The sequence below is a fragment of the Leiobunum rupestre genome, chromosome 5, assembly GCF_980474605.1.
Source record: "Leiobunum rupestre chromosome 5, qqLeiRupe1.1.hap1, whole genome shotgun sequence".
NCBI classification, from domain to species: domain Eukaryota; kingdom Metazoa; phylum Arthropoda; class Arachnida; order Opiliones; family Sclerosomatidae; genus Leiobunum; species Leiobunum rupestre.
Genome location: NC_143388.1, coordinates 7,697,129 through 7,724,593, shown reverse-complemented (window position 1 = coordinate 7,724,593; position 27,465 = coordinate 7,697,129). Strand labels below are relative to the sequence as shown.

General features: G+C 35.2%; 2 protein-coding genes and 2 long non-coding RNA genes across 7 annotated transcripts; 1 reads left to right on the top strand and 3 right to left on the bottom strand.

The window, feature by feature from the left end:
• Positions 1–110: 110 nt before the first annotated feature.
• LOC149943445 (uncharacterized) lies at positions 111–8,800 on the bottom strand. The gene is made up of 3 exons (XM_090176094.1): positions 8,681–8,800; positions 7,795–8,613; positions 111–256 (listed from the first exon to the last, which is right to left on the bottom strand). The coding sequence occupies exons 2-3, from the start codon at positions 8,597–8,599 to the stop codon at positions 111–113; spliced, it is 951 nt and encodes a 316-aa protein (XP_090032220.1). The 5' UTR covers positions 8,600–8,613; positions 8,681–8,800.
• LOC149943446 (uncharacterized) lies at positions 4,371–6,102 on the bottom strand. 4 transcript variants are annotated; one of them, XM_090174652.1, is made up of 4 exons: positions 5,790–6,102; positions 5,607–5,639; positions 5,342–5,512; positions 4,371–5,270 (listed from the first exon to the last, which is right to left on the bottom strand). In XM_090174652.1, the coding sequence occupies exons 3-4, from the start codon at positions 5,453–5,455 to the stop codon at positions 4,389–4,391; spliced, it is 996 nt and encodes a 331-aa protein (XP_090030778.1). In that variant the 5' UTR covers positions 5,456–5,512; positions 5,607–5,639; positions 5,790–6,102; the 3' UTR covers positions 4,371–4,388. The 4 variants fall into 4 exon arrangements, with proteins under 4 accessions (XP_090030778.1, XP_090030776.1, XP_090030779.1 ...); XM_090174650.1 differs by having other exon boundaries at positions 5,342–5,639; XM_090174653.1 differs by lacking the exon at positions 5,342–5,512.
• Positions 8,801–21,071: 12,271 nt separating the features above from the next.
• On the top strand, positions 21,072–22,949 carry LOC149943444 (uncharacterized). The gene is made up of 3 exons (XR_016481011.1): positions 21,072–21,324; positions 22,217–22,414; positions 22,487–22,949. It is a non-coding gene; the product is annotated as an uncharacterized LOC149943444 (long non-coding RNA).
• A 2,345-nt stretch (positions 22,950–25,294) lies between these two features.
• Positions 25,295–27,172, bottom strand: LOC149943443 (uncharacterized). Its single transcript, XR_016481014.1, has 3 exons — positions 26,920–27,172; positions 25,830–26,027; positions 25,295–25,757 (listed from the first exon to the last, which is right to left on the bottom strand). It is a non-coding gene; the product is annotated as an uncharacterized LOC149943443 (long non-coding RNA).
• Positions 27,173–27,465: the final 293 nt, after the last annotated feature.

The following is a 27,465-nucleotide window of genomic DNA, read 5'->3' as shown; positions in this document are numbered from 1 at the left end:
GTTAATTAAAGCTTTAAAAATTAGCCTTTTCAGTTTACACAGAGCCACGTATTATTATTAAAAGTATCACAACGAAATTCTTATATCGTTAAAAAAAATTATTTTCATTGTTAGTTTGTAGTCCATTTTCCTCGAAACCTGAGTAAAAATTGATGATACATCGGCTCAAACGTCCACAACGTACCCAAAACGAGCAAAAATCCGGAATACAATTGAAAGAAGCCGTTGTAAGATCCCACGGTATCGCCGTAAAAACCTAGAGGTGAAAAACCAACTTTATTGTCCTTCTCCATTTCAAATAGCTATGGCAAAAGCCAGTTACAGATTAGTACTAGGTTAGCAAATCTATAATCGGGAAATGAGGTAGTCTTTGTGGGTTGCTTTATTCCTATTCGTCACCCAAATTTAATCCGATTATCGGAAAATGTTGATAAATTCCACGATAACACCAAATAAAAGGTGATTATGCTTCAAATTTAAAAAATATTATCTTTAAAAGTGATTGTTGTAACACATAACAATTCTATTTATGTTCCAATTCAATATTCTATAAAATGTATAAACCAAGTGTAGTGTTATTGGTTACTTACTTATACTATGCTGGCTATTACCCGAAAGTTATAATACTACCATTAAAAACATGTAACACATTTGCTGTATTATCTAAAATAAGGATGTTTATCTGTAATATCAGAAGGAGATAAAGGGGAAGTCCGACCAACCTCAAAAAGGCGCGAAAATATGGCGGGAGTACACACTTTTTCAAACCAATTTACTCCCAAAAAAAACGTAGTCCCGAGAGATCTCCGCGGTACAATTCCGCCTTGTTGTCTGCTTAAGTCGACTCGAGTAACTGGACGATGTAGACATGGAAGAAAAAGTAAGGGAATCGAATTCTTTTACAAAACTCTACCCTGGTGTTGATGCCGAACTCCCACAAACGGGAGGATGGGGTGGGGTGAAAACAGAGGGGCCGCATCCTGGTAAATTTTATCACGTGACCTGCTAGCTACTTTGCGCCATCTATGTAATCCAATATCTCGAAAAAAAATATTTTCTCTTCCCTAGATAAAAGTCCAAGGCTTGTGTATGGTTGAATTTGTGACAGTCTTGTGTTATTCGCGTTAGAAAATTTGTCACTTTATATAACATTTATAAATATGGGCAAGTACTGTGTCTATAAAACTTGTAAAAGTTACAGTAATTCTAATGAATCGGGTGCTCAAGGTATAAAATACTATCCAATACCAAAACCCCTAAAAAATCTTGAGAAGTGTTTAGTATGGGTTTCTGCTATCAATAGATTAGATATAGTAACGCATTATGATGTAAAACCACATCATTATGTGTGCTCAAAACATTTCATTGGCGGAAAAGGACCTTCTAATGACCATCCCAACCCTATGAAAGAGTCTGAACAGGTAAAAATTGAATAGATATATTAATTCATTGTAGCAGCTACTTAACTCGTACCATTTTTATAAAGAATACTCTCTATTTGGAGCATTCCTACCCAATGCAAGTCACAACCAAAAGAGTTGAAACTTGTGCATTGAACATTGAATATACCAAAGAACTTCAATCTTCAGTTTCATCAACCATCACGACTGAAAACTATGAAGAACCTCAAAATGCAGCTTCACCAACCATCACGACTGAAAACTATCAAGAACCTCAAAATGCAGCTTCACCAACCATCACGACTGAAAATAAGGAAGAACAAGAACCACAAGTTTGTGCCTCAATGGGAATCACCACTCGAGTTTCAGCTTTACCACCTGCCATAATGGAATCTATTGAAACATCCGTAGTTTCTACTTCATCACCAATTGTTATTGAAAGTATGGAAAGCTCCCAAAACCACTTAAGTTTTCAAAGTAGCAGCTTCGTACCTCCTCTAAAAACATTAGCCCAGGAATTTTTTGAACATTGCAAATATCATTTAGACACTTGTGATTGGTCTATTGAAATCATGAAAGAATGCACGCCTCATGAACGTATTATAAAAGGCCTAAGATTTAAAAAATGTGGAGACAATTATTTTCAAATTGAAATATCTCAGTTTTTAAAACCAAAGATATATTTTTGCAATTTACCACTTTCCTCGCACCACGAAATATTTTTATCAAATTCAATGGATATGAACCGCTCAATTTCATCTATCAACGATTTGGTTAATTTATTATTTGAAATTGAAAATTGGCAAGCTTGTGTTGGTGTTCAAGGTGATTTGTTTTCATATTTCAAAGATAAATATTTGAAATGTGCATACGTCTGTGTAGTGAGTCAATCAATTCGCTCTGAACAGTGTAAAAAATTATTCCTTGGGCAATCTAGACTTTGCCAATCATGCCACGTAAAGAAAAAAATTTTACAAAACCGCAAAAGAAGGGAAAAGGTATGTGTGGAAAAAACTACAAATCTACGCTACTTAACCCAAGAACAGGTCAGAGAAAAATTGGTCATTAGCAATAAAAAAAATAAGGCCTTAAACAAGAAAATAAAGGTATTAGAATATAAAATTAAAAGAAGCTTCAAAAACAACGGCGTTTTCATGTCCGAAGAAGAAAGCAGGGACTTCGAAGAAATAATTGCCAAAAATCCTTTCGAGAGTAAGTCTATATTTTCAAAACTCTTGATGCAAGAACAGCTGAAATTGATAATCAAAAACAAATCAAGACCCAGAAAATGGCATCCTGCGATCATACAATGGTGTATTTCAATTAAGGCAAGATCTTCCAGTACATATGAAGCCATGCGTCAAGCTCTAGTATTACCTTCCCAAAGAACATTGTTTAACTACTCTGTTGATCTTATTACCAAAAGTGGATTTAATGATGAAGCTCTTCTAGAAATGAAAGAGAAAATTGATGTTGAAAATTTAGAAGAACACCAAAAATATTTCTGCTTAATAATAGATGAAATTCAAATAAAACAGGATCTAGTGTATAAAAGTAGTACAGGAGAATTAATTGGTGCAACAAATCTAAATTCGTTTAGAAATAAAGTGGTGGAACTGGAAAATCTCAATAATGGCGCAAATGATGATCAAGATATTAACTTAGCCAATCATGTTTTACAACTGATGGTAAGGGGAATAACAACGAATTTTAGATATCCGTATGCGTATTTCCCATGTGGCAATTTACATGCCGAAGATATATATTCAATTGTATGGGAGGCCATAGAGAACTTACAAGCTGCTGGGTTTAAAATACTCGCACTTGTTTGTGATAAAGCTACTTCTAATCAGAAGCTGATTAAAATCTGTACAGAAACTGATTATAAACTTAACAAACGTAGAACTGGACATGTCACCACCAATCCCTTCAGTAATGAAGAGCCCCTGTTTTTGGTTTCTGACATATGCCACAACATGAAAACCGCAAAGAATGCATTAAACAATAGCGGGAAAATGAAGAAACAAAAGGATAATTCCCTAAAACCAGTTAGACTATTAAAGAAAAATGGAAAACTTCTCTTGTGGAAACACATAAGCACGGCTTATGAAATAGATTCAGCTGCAGTGCTGCGGCTAGCTCCAAAGTTAACCTATAATCATATTTTCCCAAATGCATACAGTTGCATGAAGGTAAAACTAGCCACGCAAATACTGAGCAGCAGCACGGCTAATTTAGTGGAGGAGTTAATAGGAGATGAAGCTTCAGAAACTGTCAAATTTATGAGACATTTCGATACGTTTTTTGATATTCTTAATGTATCAAATACAAATTCATTTATTACTAAAAGAAAACCAGCTTTGGCACCCTTTAGGACGTTAGATGATTGGAGATTTAAGGTATGTAGTAAAATTAATTGTAATAATTAACTGTTTATGTTTCATTAAATAATTTAAAAATTTCAGTGGCTCACAGATGAATTCCTGGGGTATTTAAATGAGTGGGAGGAAGAAGTCAGCCAATTGGAAGTTGAAGATGGATTTGATAAAACAAAAATGTTACTGAGTAGGGAAACGCTTGAGGGAATTAGAATAACAGGTATAAATACAAAAAAAATGTTCATACATTCAAAAAATATAACCTTATATATAATGTCTTTTCAGTATATTCTTCGATTGAAATTGTGAAATTTTTACTAAATAAGGGAGCACCATTTGTCTTAACGGCAAAATTAAATCAAGATTTACTAGAAAATTATTTCAGTCGGCAAAGAGGATCTTGTGGTTCGGGTGAAAACCCAACGGTCAACCAATATGGACAATCTACAAAGCGGCTAAAATTAATGAAATCTTTAATGACTAAGGTAAAAAATGGAAATTGTACTAAAGAAAAAAGAGCCAAAAGGAGGAAAAATGTTCGTGATCAACTAAATGCATCTTAAACATATTTTTTAATTATTTTATTCTCAATCCTTATAATAAACATATTTTAAGTTGTCTTTTTCTGAGTTAAAACTTTAAGTTCTTTTCTAATTCCACTGCTTGTTAAACTGTCTCTCTTGGCAATTTGGAATTCATTTTTCAATTGTCTAGTCAAACCTTTTAAATGGCAATTAATAAGAATTGTAAAACATTTAATTTTGGCACAATGGGAATTTTCTTTTTCACACCCCCATAAGTTATCCCAAATTTCATTTATCACACAATTTTTTTCTAAAGTTTCAATAATTAATGAGTTTCTTGTTTCATTAACTTTTAAAGGAACATCACACTTAGCAAATGGTGATATCACACCGCATACCTTCTCAAAAAAGGCAAATGCTTGTTTCGAGAGGAAAAGAGATCCACCCCTATCTTGTTTTGTTGTCCATTTGTGGAAATCTTCATTCGCTTGATTTTTTTTAACTAGACAATTTTCTGAGAAAGTAGGACACTCGTATAGCCCAATTAGTTTGTTAATAACATAACCAGCAATTTGGTGAATAGTTTTCAATTCTTTTTTTTTGGTATCTTCTGGACTTAGATTGCTTGCTGATGTTTTAGATTTTTTTAAAATCTTGGGTGCAGTTTCACTAGTTTTTTTAATTTCATTTTCCAAATAATTTTTATGGATTTCATTAAAAAGCCGCTGACTAAAAATTGCGGTTACTAAGTCCTGTCTATTTTCATTTAGTTCTTTGAATGGCTTAATGACCGTTAATGATTTCTTAACTTCCTCTTTAAAGTCTCTATTGATGAAGAGTTTGTGTCTATTTGCAGTGAAATTCTTTTTATCCATTAGTCCGGATGTGTCGGTGAAAATAGATAAATAATCTAATGCGTCATCTGATATTTTGCTTATTTTTTTTTCCTTTATTGCTTCTAATGCATCCTGTTTAAATTAATGCGGAAAATCAATATTATAAGAAGGAAATGAACCGCAGTTTCACTATCACCACCTACCGCCTCACGGGGAAAACCGCGAAGCACTGTTCGTACGTTACCCATTATTAGGCTTAATTTACTTTTCAATTGATAATATTGAAATAATGCCTGTATTTCAAAACACGCACTCATGGTTTTAACTGCTGTTCATTTACTTCTGATATTAGCCCTTAAAAACTTCAAAAAATCCTAATAAAACAAATTAGCTTTTAAAATAGCAGAACATGCGAGACAAGAACTGGAGATTCTTGATGTCCACCTATGTATTTATCTAAATACTTACAATTACTGATTTTGGCCTTCCAATATAAGTTACCTTATATAAGTTAGAGGCATTAGCAAGTATTGCCGGTAAGTTATCTTTTAAAAATTGTTTATCAAAACCAATACCTGAAAAAACATTGTTAGATTAGCACTGTAATTTCATGAATCTCAGAAAGAAAAACAAGGCCTAAATATTTCTTACCTTTATCGATGGCTCGCTGCTCTGCTTTTGTTGGTTTCTTTAATTTACAATTTATATGATAATTATGATCACCTAAATCCATGATTAATTAAATAAAAGAAATTCGAATCCGGGCATGAATCGGAATATTACTCTTCTTCCACGTGTTTACTAAGGCAATACCGTGAATTTCGTGAAAAGACTCGATAGAGGTCGTTAAGTGGTTTTACTCCAGATTTACGTCACGATGACGTCACTAAAATTTTACCAGGATACCCCTCTTTTTCCTCCCCTGAATTCTCCCACCTGTGGGTGTGAGGCCTTACGGATAGAGAGAGAAGCACGCTTTCCTTTCGATTCCCTTACTTTTTCTTCCATGATGTAGACTTTGTTTGTTTGGAAACCTGGAGGTATGTATTTTATCTCAGATTTTAATTAAAACTATTAATAGTTTTGACTATTACCTTTTAAAGTAGTATTTGTTTATAATTAAATTATTTAAAATGGAAACTAAGGACTAGTTTGGGTCAGCATCAAAGTTAGAAAATTAGTTATTAAACAAGGCTTACCGAATCGTTTAGTTTCCTCTTTTTACTATCGCTTTCCTGAACTTTAAAGCCGTCTGTTTGCACGTATTTACTTAAACATTTTACTTGACTTGGCTTTATATTAACTTGGGTAGATTTAAACCTTTTACGCCGCGAAATTAAATCAACTTGAACAGATTTACTAAGATTCGCCACCATAGCAATCTATTTAATAACGGAGGCTACGCAGTGAGTCACGTGAGATGACGATTCTGACGACATCGTATGTCACCATTACGGCATAAGCTTGTCAGCCAATTAGAAAAAATCACGAAATTCGAGGTTGGTCGAACTGTTGTTACACTCGTAAAGCATTATAGCATATGGGCAGTGCCATCCTTCCCCTTTATCTCCTTCTGGTAATATGTAATTTTTACAGCAATGACTACACGAGAATGGACAGATAAATACGAGTATTGTTGTTTACTTTCCAATAGACGGTTAAACAAAACAACTTCAAGGAAATCGCCAAGAAGTAATATTTCCGAGAGCCAGGATATGCACGTTACTGTTTATGTAGTGCTTGTTGAAATAATGGAAACCTTTCACCTGTAAACAGAATATCGTGTTTTTTCTAAGCCTTAATATGTCTAAAAAAGGTACCTGCTGCATAACGTACAGGTGAAAAATACCCTTTATTTCAAAAAGCTTGATATAAACAGTAACTTACAGGTCCTGGCTCTCTTAAATATTACTTTTTGATATTTTATTGAAGCGCGATATAGTTTATATTTCTTTTAAAAACTTACAATTGTTAGACCCCGAATTAGGGATTCCAGCAGCGGCGTAGCTAGGAAAATTTGGCCCCAATGCAAGATAAGAAAATGGGCCCCTGTGACATGTCAATTTTTGTGCATTCCAATGTACGCGATTGGGTGCGTTGGCATATTTACGTCACTTGCTTTCAATATCGTGATAATGACATCACGGTAATAATCTATAAAAATATACATGTATACGGCGTTCTTTCGTGAGACAGCCGATCGGACAGTCGACTAAGTAAAAGTGTATGGGCCCCATTACTGGGGTGGGCAACAATGCACCGCATTGGCTGCATTGGCGTATTTACGCCACTGGATTTCAGTCAGCTCATCTCCTGTATTATCTAAATTAAGGATTTTAATCTGCTAATGTGTAATATCTTAATTAGGGATTTCCGTCTGCTCTTCTGCTGTATTATCTAAATTAGTATTATCTGAGTTAAGAATTTCCGTGGACTAATCTGTAATATCTGGTTTAGAGATTTCGATCTTCTCATCTGTAGTATTATTGTATTATCTTAATTATGTTTTTTTTTGTAAATATCGCCGTTATTCGTTCCGTTCAAATAGGCATATCCATTTACCAAAGGATGTTACAAGTAAAAGTCGCAGTTAAATACTTTACAGCTTCCCCTTCCCCCCACCGAAAAGGGGTTTATTAAAAACTTCTGCTCTTACCAATTATGGATGGTTTACAAAGAGTTAAGACGCCGTGTATTGGTGCCACTAAGGATGAACTGAGGGCTATGTCTTTGAAAAGGAAGAAGTCCTTGTACATGATCAACTTGCTCGTTTGAACAGTATGGTGAAGGGCCCCCAGAAGAACCGAGACAGTCATGAGTAAAGGAAACTGCGACATGTATGGCAGGTTAAAGACAATCGCGCTAGTTAGCAGAATGGAGACGCCGACGCAGATGGCAGGCCTTTTAATTTTGGCGTCCAAAACTCTCGACAGAATCAGTAGCCCGACAGTCGAACCGACAGTTTCGCCCGTCTTCAAATTAAGGCTCCTCGCTTTGCTAATTCCTTTCTGGGACATGAAATCGTAGAACGTAAATCCGTAAATTTCCTTCCAAAAGTTGAAGATTAATTGACTGATTGTGAAGAAGTAGAAGGTGGGGTTCAGGGCGATTCGTTTCAATCTGAGAAGGGTTCCATTTGAGCAGGCCCTCGGATTTTGGGCTCGCGAGATGTTCGGCAACCTTTCCCTTTCGTCGTTTATCAAGTTTTCCAAATCCGAAGGTCCTTCGTAGTCAAGGACAGAGGGTCTTTTAAGAACGATGCAGCTGGCCAGGGCGTTCAAGTTGACAGCTCCCAGTATCAGCATGCAACCTTGTATCCCGTAAGTGTCAACAAGCCACTGAATGGCGTAGGGGGACGCGACGTGGATTAGAGACTCCCCGACAGTGGACAAAGCCATGGCAGTCACCCTGTACTTCTTAAAGTAGCCCAAAATTATGGGCAGCGTCACGACACTTGTCATATTATTCCCTGCTCCTGTGGAAAATAGACATAAATTGATAATGATGGAACTTATTAAAATATACAACATGGGATAATAAACCTTTTAGAACTCCGAACGTTAGCGACAAAATGATTAAATTCCTCGTGAAGAAGAAAGAGACGAAACCAACGCTGATTAACAAGGTTCCGATTGTTAAGAACGTTTTGGCAGAGAATCGATTGTAGTACAGTCCAGTTAATGGGCCTAACAAATATAAAAGTAACAAATTTTCAAAATTGTCTTTCGGGCTTCTCTGTTTTTCTTAATGAGCAATTCCCGAGGGACCTGTATTGAGACCGAGGGAGAAATAATCGAGACATACTTGTAATGGGAAAATATTTGTGATTCAGTAAAGTCTTTTAAAAACGTTTTAATATATACGTAAGCGTAACATCAGACATTACCTTTCAAAAAAACGTTTTCGGTAATCTCAATTCCTTATGTTTCATGACCTCTTAACTCGGTGAATAGGTCAATTTAATAAGAAAAAATTTATTTGTAGGTTTTAAGCTATATCCTACAACGTTTTCATTGAAACATTTTGTCTACCGTACACAAAAATTCCAAAAATCGTGAAAAATCGATAGAATTTCCTGAAAAAAAAACAAATTAGATATTTTTATATACCGCACTCAAAATGTCTGAATTCTACGTTAAAGGAACTGGCAAGGGGAGCTTGAACGAAAATTCAAAAAACGCCAGAGGTGACGCGGTTTTGGGGGAGATGTACCGAACGCGCAGCGCCATCCTATTATAGCGGTTTTCAAAGTAACTGTTCCAAGCATGATATTAGTCCTTTCCCTGAAATTTATTCGACAACTATGCAATGTGGGTTATTCTCAAACTAGGGTAGGTCTATACTAAACCGTACTAATGTGCCAATGATCATTTATTAAACAACTAACCATCGACAAGCACTTATCTTAACAACAAGATAGCAACGAGATGTTATATAATAGTTCCCCTGCAATACCAACCCACATGCAAATCAAAATTCCCTACCCTCATCACAATAAACCCGGACATTCCTATTATAGAAATTTAACAAACCAAATTAACCTAACTATTTAAAACTATTTGCCGAGCCAGCCATATGTTATAAACGAAAATCTACCGAGGCGTCACCTTCGGAAACGGAACACAAAAAGTTGAGAAAAGATGGCCAAAGAGGAAGACTAGCGACGAACGATGGCTCCGACAATGAGACGACTCGCTCGTGCGCACAACGCGGCCCACGAAATTGATTCCGACAACTACGTCTTTTTTTCGTTAAACAAGGAAACCTTTTCTATGATATAAGTTTTACTTTTTAGAGCACTACTAATTTTGAAAGTGAATTAAGTCGATACTTCTGACTTCCAGATTATCGTGTTTCTCTCTAGAGTTCTCTGGTTTTTATGTCCAGGTAAATCCGGGTAACTGAGCTAGGTCACATGTAGTTGACCCTATCGCTTACCATGGCCCATGGGTGGTGTTTGAGCCACCCAATCCCAAAATTCACAAATTGTTATAATTGATATTTACAATAATATGATTCACAACGCACGCTAAGAAATTTTTAACGTTACTAAGGAAATGGCTTTATAGCTTATTTTTATGGATAGGCGTTTGGCTTGGCAAATACCCTACGACTTCTAACTAAGCCACCAAAGTACAATTTCAAATCTACAAATCTAAAAATATATTGAACAGTAAAGATATTACCCCAAAAACCCCACGCAAAACCCTCAAAACAGAGTTATAAATTCTTAAAATTTTTAACAAAGAAAACGGGGTCCTTTTTATGAACCCTTGATGACTTGACCATTGGCGCGGTATCTTTTTAGTTTAGAATATAAATGGAAGAGTTGGGGAGCTCCCGGCCCGCCGTTATGTGGTGAAAAGGGGACCACTTAGCACAATGACCAACAAAGATGATTTTTATCTTCACCGTCCAGCGGATTCCCTGAAATGCGCCCCCACACGCCTTTACTCCAAACATAGTTGGGCATACACAGTGGCGGATACATATGGGGGTCGGGCGCCCCCCCCCCTTGACGCTTAATCTTTACATGTGACTTGATGATTTGTTATTACACCCATAGCTCAAGATGTCTTTTAACGCCTCCCTCCCTTGAGTTTTTTCGGTATTCGCCATTGGACACACAGTAAGCATCCCCTCTCTATAAAATCCAACATAGACAATTTAAATTAGAGCTAAAAAATTTCGTTGCATAAAAAAAATTAAAAACATTCGCACTTTACAAAAACCCATAAAAATATTAGAAATTGCACTTTACAAAAAAAGAATAACATTTAATTAAAACAAGTAATAGTATTTAAATTAATAATTAGCTAGGCTAATACCCAAGGCACCACCTTAGGCCTAAGTCATCAAGTGACTTTTGAAGCCTTTTACAAGTAATTACATAGTGTTGTCTAGCTCAGGTGAGAGGCGGTCGAGAATGACAATAAAGTAACGCAAAAATCGTGTGACGCGTTTTTGAAAGAGAGACGCCTCTCTATGCTATACACTCTCTGTTAAAAGCAATAAAAACTTCTCAATTTCTAAATCTAGCAGGTAAACCTGCTGGACTTTGACACTGTTGTGAAGAGGGTGATAGCAAAATTGTTTCCTTCGAAAAGCTCTTCAAAAACTTTAAACACGTATTCCTTAAATCCTTACAGAATAACCTTTCAATAACGCAATCCTTATAGGTGGGGTGGTGGCGTGGTTAGCCCTTTCGCCTCGCAGCAGGAGGAGACGGGTTCGATCCCAGCTTGTGGCAATGGGTGAAGACTCGGAACAACTCCTTCTGCGTTGAGTTTGCAAGTTCTCTCCCCGCTGATTCAAGGGGTTTCCCCCCGAGCTCTTCGGTTTCCCCTTCCATAAGAAGTTAAGAACTTGTTGAGGTTAACAGTAATAATTAGTGTACGGAGCTGTTGGCTTGCAGGGCTTGCCACCACCCTCCTACGCATTGTAACCCGGCCACCTGAATTAAAGGCTTTTAAAGTCTCTCGATGACTTAGGCCTAGCTGATTATTATTATTATTATCCAAAAGATAAAACTGAACTACTTGAGGCACCGATAACAAAATTTTTTCCTCCCCAAATCCAGTAATCCTTATAGCTTTGCACATCAATCACGCAATCCTTTTAGCGTAACACTTCAATAACGTACTCAATCCTAACTTTAAACACACCATCGACAAACTACATCCTACAGTAGTAGTTTGTCGATGAGCACACAGTCCTTATAGTCGAAGAAATACGATTTGAAATAGTAACAAAAAGTTCTACGATTGTATCCCCGAGAAGAAAGGACCGACCGTTCTCAATAAAGAAGCAGGCTTATAAATAGAAACTTATCGGTAAAGACACTGGGTTTTAAATAACAGATGAGACGGGGCCAACTACACGGTATACACCCGAGGTCGAATTATCCTCGCCCTTCAAAGGACGAAGGGGAAGTTTTATTTCCCAAGTAGGCATACATTTAGTTCCTTCATGGTTGTTAATGGCGATCTTTTATATTGGAAATTTGGGCACCCCTGACTTATAGTCCACAAAATAATTTGACGAAATCGGGCCTAATTTTAGGTAGCTCCTCCCCCTTCCGTCACCTGACTCAGGTATACGTTTCGCTTTCCAAATTACACGATTTTGTTGCTCCTATCCTCAAAGTTCAAATAATTCTGGGGACCTTTAATATATCTTAATTTTGCGACTTTTTTAGGAGGTCAATTTCTAGGATAGCTAAAGTAACATAATATTATTAATAAACCAGCTAAGCTAATACCCAAGATGCAACCTTAGGCGCAAACCTTTACTAGAAATCTTTATCGGCATTTTGGAATGGAGGCTTCAACTTTCTCGGGTTACCATAGCTATGTATACTAGAACTTGAACTACTCACATCAAGACGGAAATTAAAGAAGAAAAAGTTAAAAAAGAGGGTAAGCCCCATTCTAAAAAGCCGCAAAGATCTATAGAGAACGTCAGAATGTTCTCAGTAAATTCACTCTTTCTCACCCACGATGATGGCAGCTGATCCACCCATGCTAAAAGGCGACGAAGCTTCCTCCTTACTGATGCCCCAACTTTCGGACAGACTTTGAAAAAGTAATCCTTGGATGCTTATTATTCCATTGTGTAACATGTGAATCCAGGTGCACGCAGCCAACATCTTCCAGCTAGTCATCGTATCGTATTCGTTCGCAGGCATTCTTCTTTTCTGTTCTGTTACGATTCGAGATTTTGAGGGGGAACTTTCAAAATCAAATCCGTCTTTAAAAATACAAAAAAACCGTTTGCGAGAAGTATATAACTGAAATGTACAAACGGTAGTTCATTATCACTCAATCAATGATAAGATTTGCGATTTTTAGTATTGTATTTTCTCTTTTTTTAGTTTATTTGGGGAAGGCTATTTATTTAGGTTAACTTTCAGATATAAGTTTTGATTCAACTGCCTAATCGTAAAGTTTTGATAACAATCGCTCGTTCTTTTATGTTAATATTTTTTCATCCGGTGGAGGACGCGCAGTTTTCGACTCGAGTTCCCAAAACACGTTATATTTTTCTTAACGCGATTCCCGAAAAGTAGCAGATAATTTCTTAATATGTTACTATGGCGAAATCTCTGAAAATATTGGGAATACGTGCCAGATTTCTACCAATAGTTAAATATTAATTTTTAATGTATTTAAATATTTTAAATAAATCAAAAAAATAATACTTAAAACTAAAGGCCCCCTAGTTTGTGAAAATGTCAGGGCCGCTCCGCGGTCGCGGGGTCTGCGGGTCCTTAGTTACGCCACTGCTTCTATCAGCGACACTTCGTTGGGATTTTCCGAGTTCGTTAATTTGATCGAGTGAAAACTAAAGAGAGCGCGCTCTTAAAAATAAATTTTCTAGTAATTTTTTCTGACATTTCATTCATAATATAATCAAGAATACATTCTTGGTATAATAAATCATAATTCAATGTTGCAAGCACATTTAATATACCAAAGATCTACTTTTCTTATAAAACCTGCATAACTAGTTCATATTAATACATTTCTAAATGGTATATAAATGCATTTTTTATCATTCTGTTTAGCGGTAAAAATATTTAAATATTAGTTTTTCAACTTCGATTTCGTAATCAAATTTTACAGTCTTTTTATTTTTAAAACATGTAATACTAATACCTCGTTTATAATAGACCTTTCTATAAAACCCTTTTTAAGCAGGCCAAACCTTTCACGAAGGCAACAGAGCGCTACTTCTGTAGGACTTGCAAATATTTATTCTTTCGATTTATAAACTCTGCTTACGCTCAGTCCTATTTGGTATTTCTCAAGTGATTGGGTTATTTTCCGCGTTCGTTTCTTTTTATTTCCGGGACGCCCTTACTATCTATTTTGCTCTGATCATTAAAAAAACGGTCGAGCGCTCTTACTAGTTCATCTTAGAATCCTAGTTTTCTCAGTTACTTAAATAAATTCTTTATATAATCAAAATTATTTAGTTTTGTCCACAGAGGCACACATTTATTTTATTTTCGTGTATCTTTACTACTTTTGAAAATTATAATATTTTCAAGAATAGCAGAAAACACCAAGAAAATAATTGTGTACCGGTGTGGATAAAACAGTTTTCTGTTAAGAATTTGTTTGGTCAAAATGACATGGATTTCAAAATATCTTAATATGTTATATGGGTTGTCAATTTGTGTCCTAACAGCTGTATTGTATACAGTGCTAGGTGAAATACTTTACTTTCGGTATTTAAAATAAAGTACTAAATACTCCCACGATAACGTATTTAAAATAAAATACTAAATACTCAACGTAAAGTATATAAAATAAAGTAATTTATTTTAGTATTTTGAAATACTTTTTACTACCTATATTGGCATTTCGGAAATATATTTTAACGTGTTGAATGTAGAGTATAGAGATTGTTGTAGTATTTTTCTTCCTACGTGACTACACCGGAAACGTCTCTGTGTTATTCGCTTTAGTAATCAAGCCGACTCTGAACTTATGTTTTACTCTTTATTATACGAGGTTTTAACATACACCATTTCAGTACATTCTTAACTTATTCCATACGCTATTTAAAACATATGAGATAAAGATAACGAGGAAACAAGTTAACTCTGAACATATATGTTATGCTCTATACGTGAAGGATGTTGTAAGCTTAAATTCATAATCGTTAATGTGTAGTATTTTTCTACCTTTTTACATTTTATAGTATTTCTTTATCTATATTTGTGTATCGGAAAATTGTTTTTTTTTTAAATATTTTCTGTATGTATTTGCGTATCAGAGTTGTGTGTTGTCGTATTAAAAGTAGAAAAAGGAATTTTTCAGTGTTATTCTACCTATTTACATATCGGAAATGTATTTATATTTTACCGTATTTAAAATATAGGTAATTGTTTTTATCGTATTTTTTATACCTATATTTACATATTGAAATTGTTACGCATACGTGGTTCCCATTTAATATTGGAATATTTATAGTAATAAAAGATAACTATTGTAGAAAATAAAAGATATTTTAATTAAAACATTTCTTAATTTCTTTATTGTCTAAAAATATTTACAATATTTACAAATTTTTATATTGTTTAACTTCATTCATTTTTAAAAATGTAATTGCTTGACTTAAATAAAGCGTGAAAGTAATTATTTTCAAAATTATATTTACAAATCTTATCCACACAAATTTCATTTAATTTTAATTTTAGTGTTTGATAGTATCTTTCTGACTATATTTGTGTATTAGAATTCTATTTTACCGTATTTAAATAGTAAGAAAAGCGAATTGAAAGTTTGAAGAAAATATGAATTTAGTTCGTAAATAAAATCCTTTTATAGTACTTTGAAGGACTCTTAATACGTTTTCAACTTGAATAAAATTAAAAACAATAATCTAAGATACCCTTTAAAGTTAAATTCCTTTAGAGTTTATCAGTAAAACCACTTACTTTAAGTATTTTTCAATCCTTTTACCTATATTTACATATTGGAATTGTTACAAATGGTTCTTTTAAACGTAACTTAGTACATTAATTAAGTATTTTTAATTTACCGAAATTAAAATATAGGTAAGTGGTTTTTATCTTATTTTATACCTACGGAAGCGATAAATAAATTATAGCAATAAATTTTTAGAGTTTGCGGATGGGTGGAAAAAAAATAAGGCTCTTCGTTTTTCCAACTGCTTTTCTGATGTACCCAAAAATGGACAAAAATAGATCAAAAGTACCCTTAAAACGACCAAAGTCACCATTTTCGGCCCTATGTACCCCATTTCGAACCAAAAGTACCTCAAACTGGACTTATTAGCTTTATTGTAATGTTAAACTCCCATAGAGCTTCCCCTAAAAAGAAAAAAAATTGCGGTCCAATTTTGGGTACATGAATTATTTCGGAGAGGGAATCCATGTTTTAAATTCAAATTAACCGCGCCCCCGGGCAATCCGCGCCTCCCAGGTAATCCGCACACACGCGCGAACACTATCTTCCCGCCTAGGTTATTAAGTATCATACAACTTACATAATTTCAACTTATTTCGTACGATAAAACGCGATCGAGATATTCGTTTTAAGAAATACTCGTGAGATAGGTTCAAGTGCCCAGCGTACTACAATGATATTAAAATGAAGTTTAAAAATATTTCCATTCTACTTTAACAACAAATATTCCATGACGTCAAAACACTCTTAAATTCAAATTAACCGCGCCACGGGTAATCCGCGCGCTCGCCGCCTAGGTTATCACTTTTTACATCATTTCAACTTATTCCGTACGATAAAACTTGATACGTTCAAGTGTCACTCGCGGTAAGCGGAGATAAATGAACAAGTTGGCCTGAACACAATATGTTGATATACGAAAAAACAAATCGTCGCGAGAAATATCATAAATACATTGACTTTTTGACGATTTTACCCCCATTTCAACAATTAAATCCCGGATCACGATCCCGAACCTAAACCTGAACCTGGGATCGATGCCACACCCTCACTTTCCTTCTACTGCGTCAATTTCAGATATAATAGTCGAGGAAATAGTGCGGTGAACCGTTTCATTTTAATGCACACGTTTTTTTTTAATATTATTTCTGATATTATCGAGGACGCTGATCATAAATCTGACGAATGCTAGAGTGAGAAAGATGAGCAATTTTGGTTATGATGTCATCAAGGTGGCTGCCGGTCCCACAACTCCAAACGCGTTGTTTGAATAAATAAATACAATCTTGGTGAAAACTGAAAATAAATAGGAAACGTTTTGGACTTAGATAGGCTATTTGAAGACGCAAACTATTTTTCTAGATTTAGCTTCCATACCTTTTAACAATGGTTTTATCAAAAAGTATCCTCTGCCGCGGTAAAAAGTAGTTCCCTCCTTTTATAGGATTAATATAGATTTATTCAAAGAATATACCATACGTTTCTTGCCTACCCATTAAGCAAGGCTTGTGTCGGGTGGGCTTTGGAATTTCAATTAGAATTTTAAAATAAAATGATTTAAACACAACTATAAAATGCAAAAAAAATCTCGCCATTATTATATTTTTTACAAAAACTCATCTATTAATTGAATCTTATCCTTAATTTGTTTTTAAATTGATCTTTTGTAATTTTAAATAATTGATAATTTTTGGTCCAAAATATTTTACTTGTTTTTCCAATAGATTTTGATACTCGTGGTTACTTTAAATTCACGCTTAGCGGCTGATCTAGCATTTCGTGAATTGACACGTTGGTTATCATTATGGAATAAATTTAATTTAAGATATTCTAATGCGATGTTTAACAAGAACATCAGTGTTCCTAAAAAGCCACCTTTTTGGAGAAAAGTCCAGGGCAGTGAAAAATAGTGGAAAATTGGCCAAAAGTGGCTAATAAAGAAAAATGGCATTCTAAAGGTTAAAACGTAATTGGAATTAAATTTTTAAGAAGTTTAGCATAAAAATGTTTTAGTTTACACTGAACTTAAAATGTTAGAATTAATTATTCCAAAAAAATTAACAGACTATTCTAATGTTAATCACAATCTGACCATCCCTACGCATATATATTTGCCCAAATCTGAAATTTCTGTGTTAAAATATTATTAATTATAATTTTATAATTTTCTGTGGTAATTGGCCGTGGCCAGATAGGCCACTAAATTTAATTTTATCCAGGCCGAAATTTTCCACTATTTTCCACCTCGTAACACTGAAGAACATATTTCTTAACAGGTAAAACATTGAACTCGTTATATTTGTTGTAAAAGGATAATTAAGTTTTAAACAAGTTCTAATAAATCTATTTTTCTACTTACAATTTTGTTAAATAAAGATTCAGAGCAGTTGCCCCAACAAATCAAACAATAAGATAAAACTGATTATACTAAAGCGTGATAAATTTATATAATATATATCTAAGGTTTCTTAACAATTTATCTATATGATGATTCCATCTCACGTATCGATCAAACCAAATACCTAAATATTTAACAGAATCTCATCACAATCACAGGCCTCGGTAACTTTAGTAATTTTACATTGACTTTTATGTTTATAAAATTAGGAGAAAGTAATAGAATTAGTCTTAATAGAGTTAAGGATTAATAAATAGAGTTCGGCGTTTGGATAAAAATTAACCACTTATTTTATTTTTATCCATAACCTACAATTATCCGAAAATATAAATTATTTTTGCATGTTAAATCGTTATTTATCCATGGATAATATCCATAAATAAACAGTTAACCAAAATATTTACGATTAATCGAAATTTTGTCAGTTAATTTATCTGTTAGGCAGAGCTTTATTAATAAATAATTGTTTGGCAAATGTTCAGCAAATTTTAAACCCAGGTTTGCTATTTGAGTAACAATGTCCGAATGATCACCAACATATTCTAAAACCGTATCGTCGGCAACAGATATCAATAAATCGGCAGTTTGATTAACAAAAATTATTTCTATACACTAAAAATAAAATGGGACCCAATACTGTCGGTTTAATGAGGCAAAACTAAACTTTGTGTTAACAAAAATTGCATTCTACAATTTGTTACGCAGTATTTATTCAAATTATTAGTATGGTTTAATATTTCACATTTAAATTGAAATGTATCAAAGTGCGATAATTGATTGTTTGAAATTATCAAATATACCGTACATTACCCAATAGCCTCTAGAAGAGCTCCATTTTATTTAAGAAATGTTTGGTGCTTCCCCACTTATTTCAGTCACGTACGAGAAGGTTTACACAGTATATAAGATCAATTGAAGATTTTTTTATCCTATTTACTTTTGATATAGTGTATCTACGTATTGTAAAAATATCCAAGGAAGACCCAGTGCGTCGATATGTATTCGTTCATGCATTGAAGCTTCTTCTGTTCCGGTATTCGAAATTTCATTAGTTGATCCAAATGCCTTCGCAGAGAAAAAGAACGAATAATTCATTTCGCGATTGTCACATCTAAATGCGATAATACGAAACGTCAGTTCGCAACTACGATAAGTGGTTGCTTCCCTAATAGATAATATTCTAAATCCCTCCCCCAAGGGAATAGTATCAACAATGAATTCAGGCTTCTGAGAGTATGGGACTATAGAGATTATAATCCCCACCCTCGCGTACTTCGCAAAGGTTCGTCTGCTCTAGGAGCAACAAACACAAATAGAACTCAGCTAGCCTTTAAACACGCTAACGCAGTGTTGTGTACAAATTCAATTGGACGAGCCTTTTCGCTGAACGTTTTATGGGCAGGGAAAAGACAATTTCCGAATTTTCCCCTTCCGACGGCAGCAGGCGCTATAGCGTCTAACCAATGAAAAATGTACACAAGAAAATGCACGACTTTTGATGGGTTGTGTTCTCCTTGTGTGGGGTGCTGTGTTTGTTGCTCTATAGATCTGCTTGCGAACTTTCGTGACATTACTTCATATAGAGACGATCGCCATTTATTTTGTTATAAAAAAATGGGTAAAAAATTACAATAGTTGGGTATTTTAATGTTGTTAATTTACTTTATTTTTGAATACTAAAAATGTAGGTTTATAAGGTTTGTGCTAAATATCAATTATTGTTAGTTTCTTCTCCGCCTCGAAGCCATATGTGCCGAAGCTAGGCCTAAGTACCGCGTTTTTATTTCGTGCCCCCCTAAAGGGGGAGGGAACGAAATATTGCGCTCACTCAATAGCGGTACAAGTATATGGTTAGCTAGTAGTGTCCGTAAAGGCGGGAGAGAACCGTTCGACATTGCAGAGAGGTCTACGGGTAACCTCTCTGTAAGGGAAGTGGCGGAGAAAACTGGGAATTAGTCATCTCGTAGCAGTCGCAAAGGCGCGCTTACTGCTCCAAATCCCGAAGAGCAGTATCGGTTAACCTATAAAAAAGTACTGCGTAGAAAAAGGAATAAAATAAAATGCTAGTAGTAGGAAAGTGCCGGTTCAAACAAGTGTATCCTCCAGGAGAATAGGAGGATATGAGGATATGAGGATAGAGGATAGGAGGATAGGAGGATAGGAAGATAGTTATGAAATTACCATTGTAGTGAAAGTATAAATATAGTCGAGTATACCGGGAAGGGTATCAAAATCGCAGAGAAGGAGAACATTGGAAATCAAAGGGGCTTAAAGAAAAAACCACAAGATTTATGTAAGTAAAACTTTTTATTTGCTTTGTATCTACCACATAAATTATATCATACAGAAGGCAGGGTGGTGCTGGGTGGTGAACTAGCAACGCTAGATCACCACTGGTGGTGAATTGTAGAAGGCAGCCGCCTTTCTGTGTATTATTGGTTGACGGTCAGCAAAAGCCCTCTCTTCTCTCTCGTTCCGTGCCGTCTTATTCAAGTTAACCGATACTACTCTACGTGATTTGAACCTGGAAGAGTAGGGAGTGCGCCTTTGTCACTACTACCAGGTAACTGCTTCCCATTTTCTTTTTCTCTTCACCTTTTCATTCAGAGAGGTTACTTCGTCGGACTCTCTACGATTTCAAACCGAAAATTCACCTTCCTCGCGCCTTTACAAGTACTACCAGCTAACCTTATTATTAGCTCTAGTAGTAGGAAAGTGCCGGTTCAAACAGGTTTATCCTCCAAAGGGTATGAGGATAGGAGGATATGAGGATAGTTATTAAATTACCATTGTAGTGAAAGTATAAATATAGTCGAGTATACCGGGAAGGGTATCAAAATCGCAGAGAAGGAGAACATTGGAAATCAAAGGGGCTTAAAGAAAAAACTACAAGATTTATGTAAGTAAAACTTTTTATTTGCTTTGGAAAATACCCTATGTATCTACCACATAAATTATCTCATACAGAAGGCAGGTTGGTGCTGGGTGGTGAACTAGCAACGCTAGATCACCACTGGTGGTGAATTGTAGAAGGCAGCCGCCTTTCTGTGTATTATTGGTTGACGGTCAGCTCTTTACCCACCTCCGGAAAAGAAGGGTTATGATCCTGATTGACAGTCCCCGCTTTTCGTTGAGTGGGGAACTAGTAAAGCTAAAACATCACTGGTGGTGAACGTGTAAAGCTATAGAGAGTGGTGAGTATGAAAAGGTACAGACTGTACCCCGATAAAATGAAAGCCTTATGGAAGGCAACAGTCTTTATCGGTATTAATGATAGAAGGTCCTACAGAAAAGAAGAGTTTTAATCCTGATTGACAGTCTCCGCTTTTTCACTGCCTGTATGAAGCGCGTACGTTTCTCCGATACTATTGTACACTCTGTTCAAAAAGTCTTTGCCCGTGGGAGATTTCAGACATTTTCGCCCGTTATTTCTTGTATAGGTACATAAAGTCGAAGCGGACATCAGTAGTAGATTAATAATATGTTTAGCTACAAATTGGCCAAAATCATTTTCTGGATAGACTTATAATTTGGCCTATTTTGGCCTAAAAGAGGGGATGTCAACTTTTTTATTTTTGATCTCAGGTCATTTTAAACCCGATTTTCGTGTTCTCTGGGGTTGATTCATATTTAGAAAGTATTGGAATTATTCAAATCGACGCATTGGTTCAAAAGATATTCACCTAAGAAGTTTTCACAGAAATTGAGGATTATCTAAACATCTCACCAAGCCATTTAAAATAATAAATGTTGACGGGTTTTGTCGCCATCTTTAGTTCCTAGAAGTAATCCTTTTGTTTAATTTTAAATATGTAACAAATTGAAGGTTAAAATAAATATTTCTGGCGTCGCCCCTGTTCGTTTCTCAAACGTCTTTGGTGAATATCTTTTGAACCAATGCGTCGATTTGAATAATTCCAACACTTTCTAAATATAAATCAACCCCGGAGAACATGGAAATCGGGTTAAAATGACCTGAGATCAAAAATAAAAATTTAGGCCAAAATAGGCTAAATTATAAGTATCCAGAAAATGATTTTGGCCAATTTGTAGCTAAACATTTTATTAATCTATTACCGATGTCCGCTTCGACTTGATGCAACTATACAAGAAATGACGGGCGAAAATGTTCGAAATCTCCCACGGCAAAGACTTTTTGAACAGAGTGTACACGTTCTACCGTACGAAGACCGTGTAAACTACGAATTGAGAAATAAACAACATTTTATTATGCAACTTAGACTTAAATTTGAACCACTGATCTCCCCGGTATTATTAAAGAGGCGAATGAGTGGTGGTGAATCTTTCAGCGGTGGTGCGAAATCCATGGGTTTTTCAGCTGTGGTGATGTAAATACAATGACGCAATAACTGAGAATATAAACTCAAGCGATCAAACACGAAAATTCAAGGCAAGAAGAATAACCCGACAAGAACTATGTAAGTATAATCCCTTTTTTTATATTTTAGTCCTCCTTCTCGGAGGGTAATGAATTTACTTTTGAATTATAGGCATAAGAAATCAATAGTCATTGATTTTGAATTCTTTGACGGGCGGACCGAAGATGAAAAGCTGGAGAAAATAGTGAAAGAAGCGTCAGCTTGCTCGGCCGAAAATACATCCCGGGTTTTTCTTCCACCATACCCCCGAACCGATCTACCTTCCCGAACTCAACGACAGAACACCTGGGTAGAAAAGAACATACACGGCCTCGCTTGGGACTATGGTTTCACCCCGTACAACAAATTGGAAGAATGCATGCGAATGGCTACTCACGGCTATGACCGCGTATTTTGTAAAGGAGAAGAAAAGTGCATATTGTTATTAGAACTAATACACCGCGAAGTGATAGACCTAAATGGTGTAGGTTGCCCGAAGGTTACTGAATTGGATGAATACAGACCCAGGTTCACGTGCCTTATTAGACACAATACTAATTTTGAAAGTAAGAAATACTCTTGCGCTTTAGAGAAAAGTACGATATATGCCGAGTGGCTATATAAAAATATCTTTATTGTAAATTGGAGATTATGTGAATAAAAATCAATTTTATTTAGCTCAAGAGTTTTATTTTTATCTTAAAAATATTTTAAAAAAGAATAAAAAAGTGCATTTAAAAGAATTAAAAAACATTTTAAAGAATTAAAAAATATTTTAAAGAATTTAAAAAAACATTTTCAAATTCTAATTGCATTTGGAAAGTTTTCCAAGGTGGCGCTTGTGATAAACGCACCTAGATGTTGCAATACGGATGCATCTAGAGCGTCCAGCATGTTCCTCCCCGAAGGTTACTGAATTAGATGTAGACGGACCCATGTTTGCGTGTCTTACCCCTCAAAAAACGAACTTTTTAAGTAGGAAATATTCATGCGCTCTTTGTCGTCCAAACACAATATTGTGCAATTTTGCGATGTATCTCTCTCTCTCTCTCTCTCTCTCTCTCTCTCTCTCTCTCTCTCTCTCTTTAACTAAACGTTGAAAGTAACGTATCCAAAGTTACGAGGCCTAGTTGGGTTACTGGGTTTCTTCAGGACATTTTGTAATTTTCTCCAATTTTCACGCGCGTCAATGATTGACATAAAGGAGAAAAGATTGGGGAAGTGCGAGGAGAGTGGTTTCTACTACGGATTACCGCAAATATATTAAGAAAACCTTTCATTGTCCATCGAAAACTATCGAATACCTGATGGATTTTCCGCAACAGTAGTTTTACTCTAGGGTATTTAAGTTTCTCCCTATATTTAGTATCTATGGATCGTAAAACACGAAAAATACATAGTGTCATTAGGGTATTTCTTACTACTTAACCTTTGCGAACATTATTTTTACAACTATGGGCAAAACCCGACATATAGACCCCACGATGATCATAAAGTATTTTTCTCGAGGAATATATCTACTAGTCATTCATAATCATGGTGGTTGGACGAGTGCCCTTAACGATGGAGTTTTTAGAAGAATTAGAAAGTGAAAATAGTGAAGAAGAATTTTTTTTAGCGATAGTGAAAGTGAGGTGTGGGAAAGCGACACCTTTCCGATAATCCATGCAGAAGACTTGTAAGTATTTTATTATTATTATTATTATTATGGAATATAGATTGCACTATAATTATTATGTTGTAAATGAAATATTGTAAATTTATATATATATATTTAGGGAGAATGCGGGGATTTATGAGGTAGCACCTGAACACCACATTAGCGGGTTGCTTGAGACTTTTCAAGCTAATATTTTAAATGTGAACGGGTTTACGTAAGCACAAATTAATCAAACTTCTTAACCGACTTATTTTTAAGTTATTTTAAACTATCCTCCATTAGATTAATTACATTGATACGTGATCTCATCACCCCGAGTATATTACGCGGGGATGATAACTTTTCGTTTATGATGGGCACTCTTGAAGATGTTGTGGCAATAAATATGTTCCTTGTGTATGTATATTAATGCGTAAACATAAATTCCCCATATCTAATCGTTAATTCGTTATATTTTAGTCCGGCAAGGAATGATGTGGGTGTATATGCACCAACTGGAAAATATCTTGAATTAAATGCAGATGGCTATGCGTACGAATAATTTGTAATATTAATATCAAGATATTTTTAACTAGTTTTTTTTATTTTATTTAGCATACAAACCTCATTCGCCGCATATTTCATGATAAGGCGAGATGTGCGCCATCTACAGAACGTGGAAAATGCGGAATTTCTCAATAATTTTGATTTCGCGTTGTTAAATCATTTACATAGATTTATAATATCTGAAATTTTGAACAATTTTCCCAATTCTTTGCGAATTTGAATAATAAAAAAAAGAGTTTTCCTGAATCCCTTATTTTTATTGCTTTATCAACCGTGAATTTACATAATCCATATTTTTATATATCCACTCGGAAAATAATGTACTCTTTTCAAGAGCGCATGAATATTTCCTACTTAAAAAGTTCGTTTTTTGAGGGGTAAGACACGCAAACATGGGTCCGTCTACATCTAATTCAGTAACCTTCGGGGAGGAACATGCTGGACGCTCTAGATGCATCCGTATTGCAACATCTAGGTGCGTTTATCACAAGCGCCACCTTGGAAAACTTTCCAAATGCAATTAGAATTTGAAAATGTTTTTTTAAATTCTTTAAAATATTTTTTAATTCTTTAAAATGTTTTTTAATTCTTTTAAATGCACTTTTTTATTCTTTTTTAAAATATTTTTAAGATAAAAATAAAACTCTTGAGCTAAATAAAATTGATTTTTATTCACATAATCTCCAATTTACAATAAAGATATTTTTATATAGCCACTCGGCATATATCGTACTTTTCTCTAAAGCGCAAGAGTATTTCTTACTTTCAAAATTAGTATTGTGTCTAATAAGGCACGTGAACCTGGGTCTGTATTCATCCAATTCAGTAACCTTCGGGCAACCTACACCATTTAGGTCTATCACTTCGCGGTGTATTAGTTCTAATAACAATATGCACTTTTCTTCTCCTTTACAAAATACGCGGTCATAGCCGTGAGTAGCCATTCGCATGCATTCTTCCAATTTGTTGTACGGGGTGAAACCATAGTCCCAAGCGAGGCCGTGTATGTTCTTTTCTACCCAGGTGTTCTGTCGTTGAGTTCGGGAAGGTAGATCGGTTCGGGGGTATGGTGGAAGAAAAACCCGGGATGTATTTTCGGCCGAGCAAGCTGACGCTTCTTTCACTATTTTCTCCAGCTTTTCATCTTCGGTCCGCCCGTCAAAGAATTCAAAATCAATGACTATTGATTTCTTATGCCTATAATTCAAAAGTAAATTCATTACCCTCCGAGAAGGAGGACTAAAATATAAAAAAAGGGATTATACTTACATAGTTCTTGTCGGGTTATTCTTCTTGCCTTGAATTTTCGTGTTTGATCGCTTGAGTTTATATTCTCAGTTATTGCGTCATTGTATTTACATCACCACAGCTGAAAAACCCATGGATTTCGCACCACCGCTGAAAGATTCACCACCACTCATTCGCCTCTTTAATAATACCGGGGAGATCAGTGGTTCAAATTTAAGTCTAAGTTGCATAATAAAATGTTGTTTATTTCTCAATTCGTAGTTTACACGGTCTTCGTACGGTAGAACGTGTACACTCTGTTCAAAAAGTCTTTGCCGTGGGAGATTTCGAACATTTTCGCCCGTCATTTCTTGTATAGTTGCATCAAGTCGAAGCGGACATCGGTAATAGATTAATAAAATGTTTAGCTACAAATTGGCCAAAATCATTTTCTGGATACTTATAATTTAGCCTATTTTGGCCTAAATTTTTATTTTTGATCTCAGGTCATTTTAACCCGATTTCCATGTTCTCCGGGGTTGATTTATATTTAGAAAGTGTTGGAATTATTCAAATCGACGCATTGGTTCAAAAGATATTCACCAAAGACGTTTGAGAAACGAACAGGGGCGACGCCAGAAATATTTATTTTAACCTTCAATTTGTTACATATTTAAAATTAAACAAAAGGATTACTTCTAGGAACTAAAGATGGCGACAAAACCCGTCAACATTTATTATTTTAAATGGCTTGGTGAGATGTTTAGATAATCCTCAATTTCTGTGAAAACTTCTTAGGTGAATATCTTTTGAACCAATGCGTCGATTTGAATAATTCCAATACTTTCTAAATATGAATCAACCCCAGAGAACACGAAAATCGGGTTTAAAATGACCTGAGATCAAAAATAAAAAAGTTGACATCCCCTCTTTTAGGCCAAAATAGGCCAAATTATAAGTCTATCCAGAAAATGATTTTGGCCAATTTGTAGCTAAACATATTATTAATCTACTACTGATGTCCGCTTCGACTTTATGTACCTATACAAGAAATAACGGGCGAAAATGTCTGAAATCTCCCACGGGCAAAGACTTTTTGAACAGAGTGTACAATAGTATCGGAGAAACGTACGCGCTTCATACAGGCAGTGAAAAAGCGGAGACTGTCAATCAGGATTAAAACTCTTCTTTTCTGTAGGACCTTCTATCATTAATACCGATAAAGACTGTTGCCTTCCATAAGGCTTTCATTTTATCGGGGTACAGTCTGTACCTTTTCATACTCACCACTCTCTATAGCTTTACACGTTCACCACCAGTGATGTTTTAGCTTTACTAGTTCCCCACTCAACGAAAAGCGGGGACTGTCAATCAGGATCATAACCCTTCTTTTCCGGAGGTGGGTAAAGAGCTGACCGTCAACCAATAATACACAGAAAGGCGGCTGCCTTCTACAATTCACCACCAGTGGTGATCTAGCGTTGCTAGTTCACCACCCAGCACCAACCTGCCTTCTGTATGAGATAATTTATGTGGTAGATACATAGGGTATTTTCCAAAGCAAATAAAAAGTTTTACTTACATAAATCTTGTAGTTTTTTCTTTAAGCCCCTTTGATTTCCAATGTTCTCCTTCTCTGCGATTTTGATACCCTTCCCGGTATACTCGACTATATTTA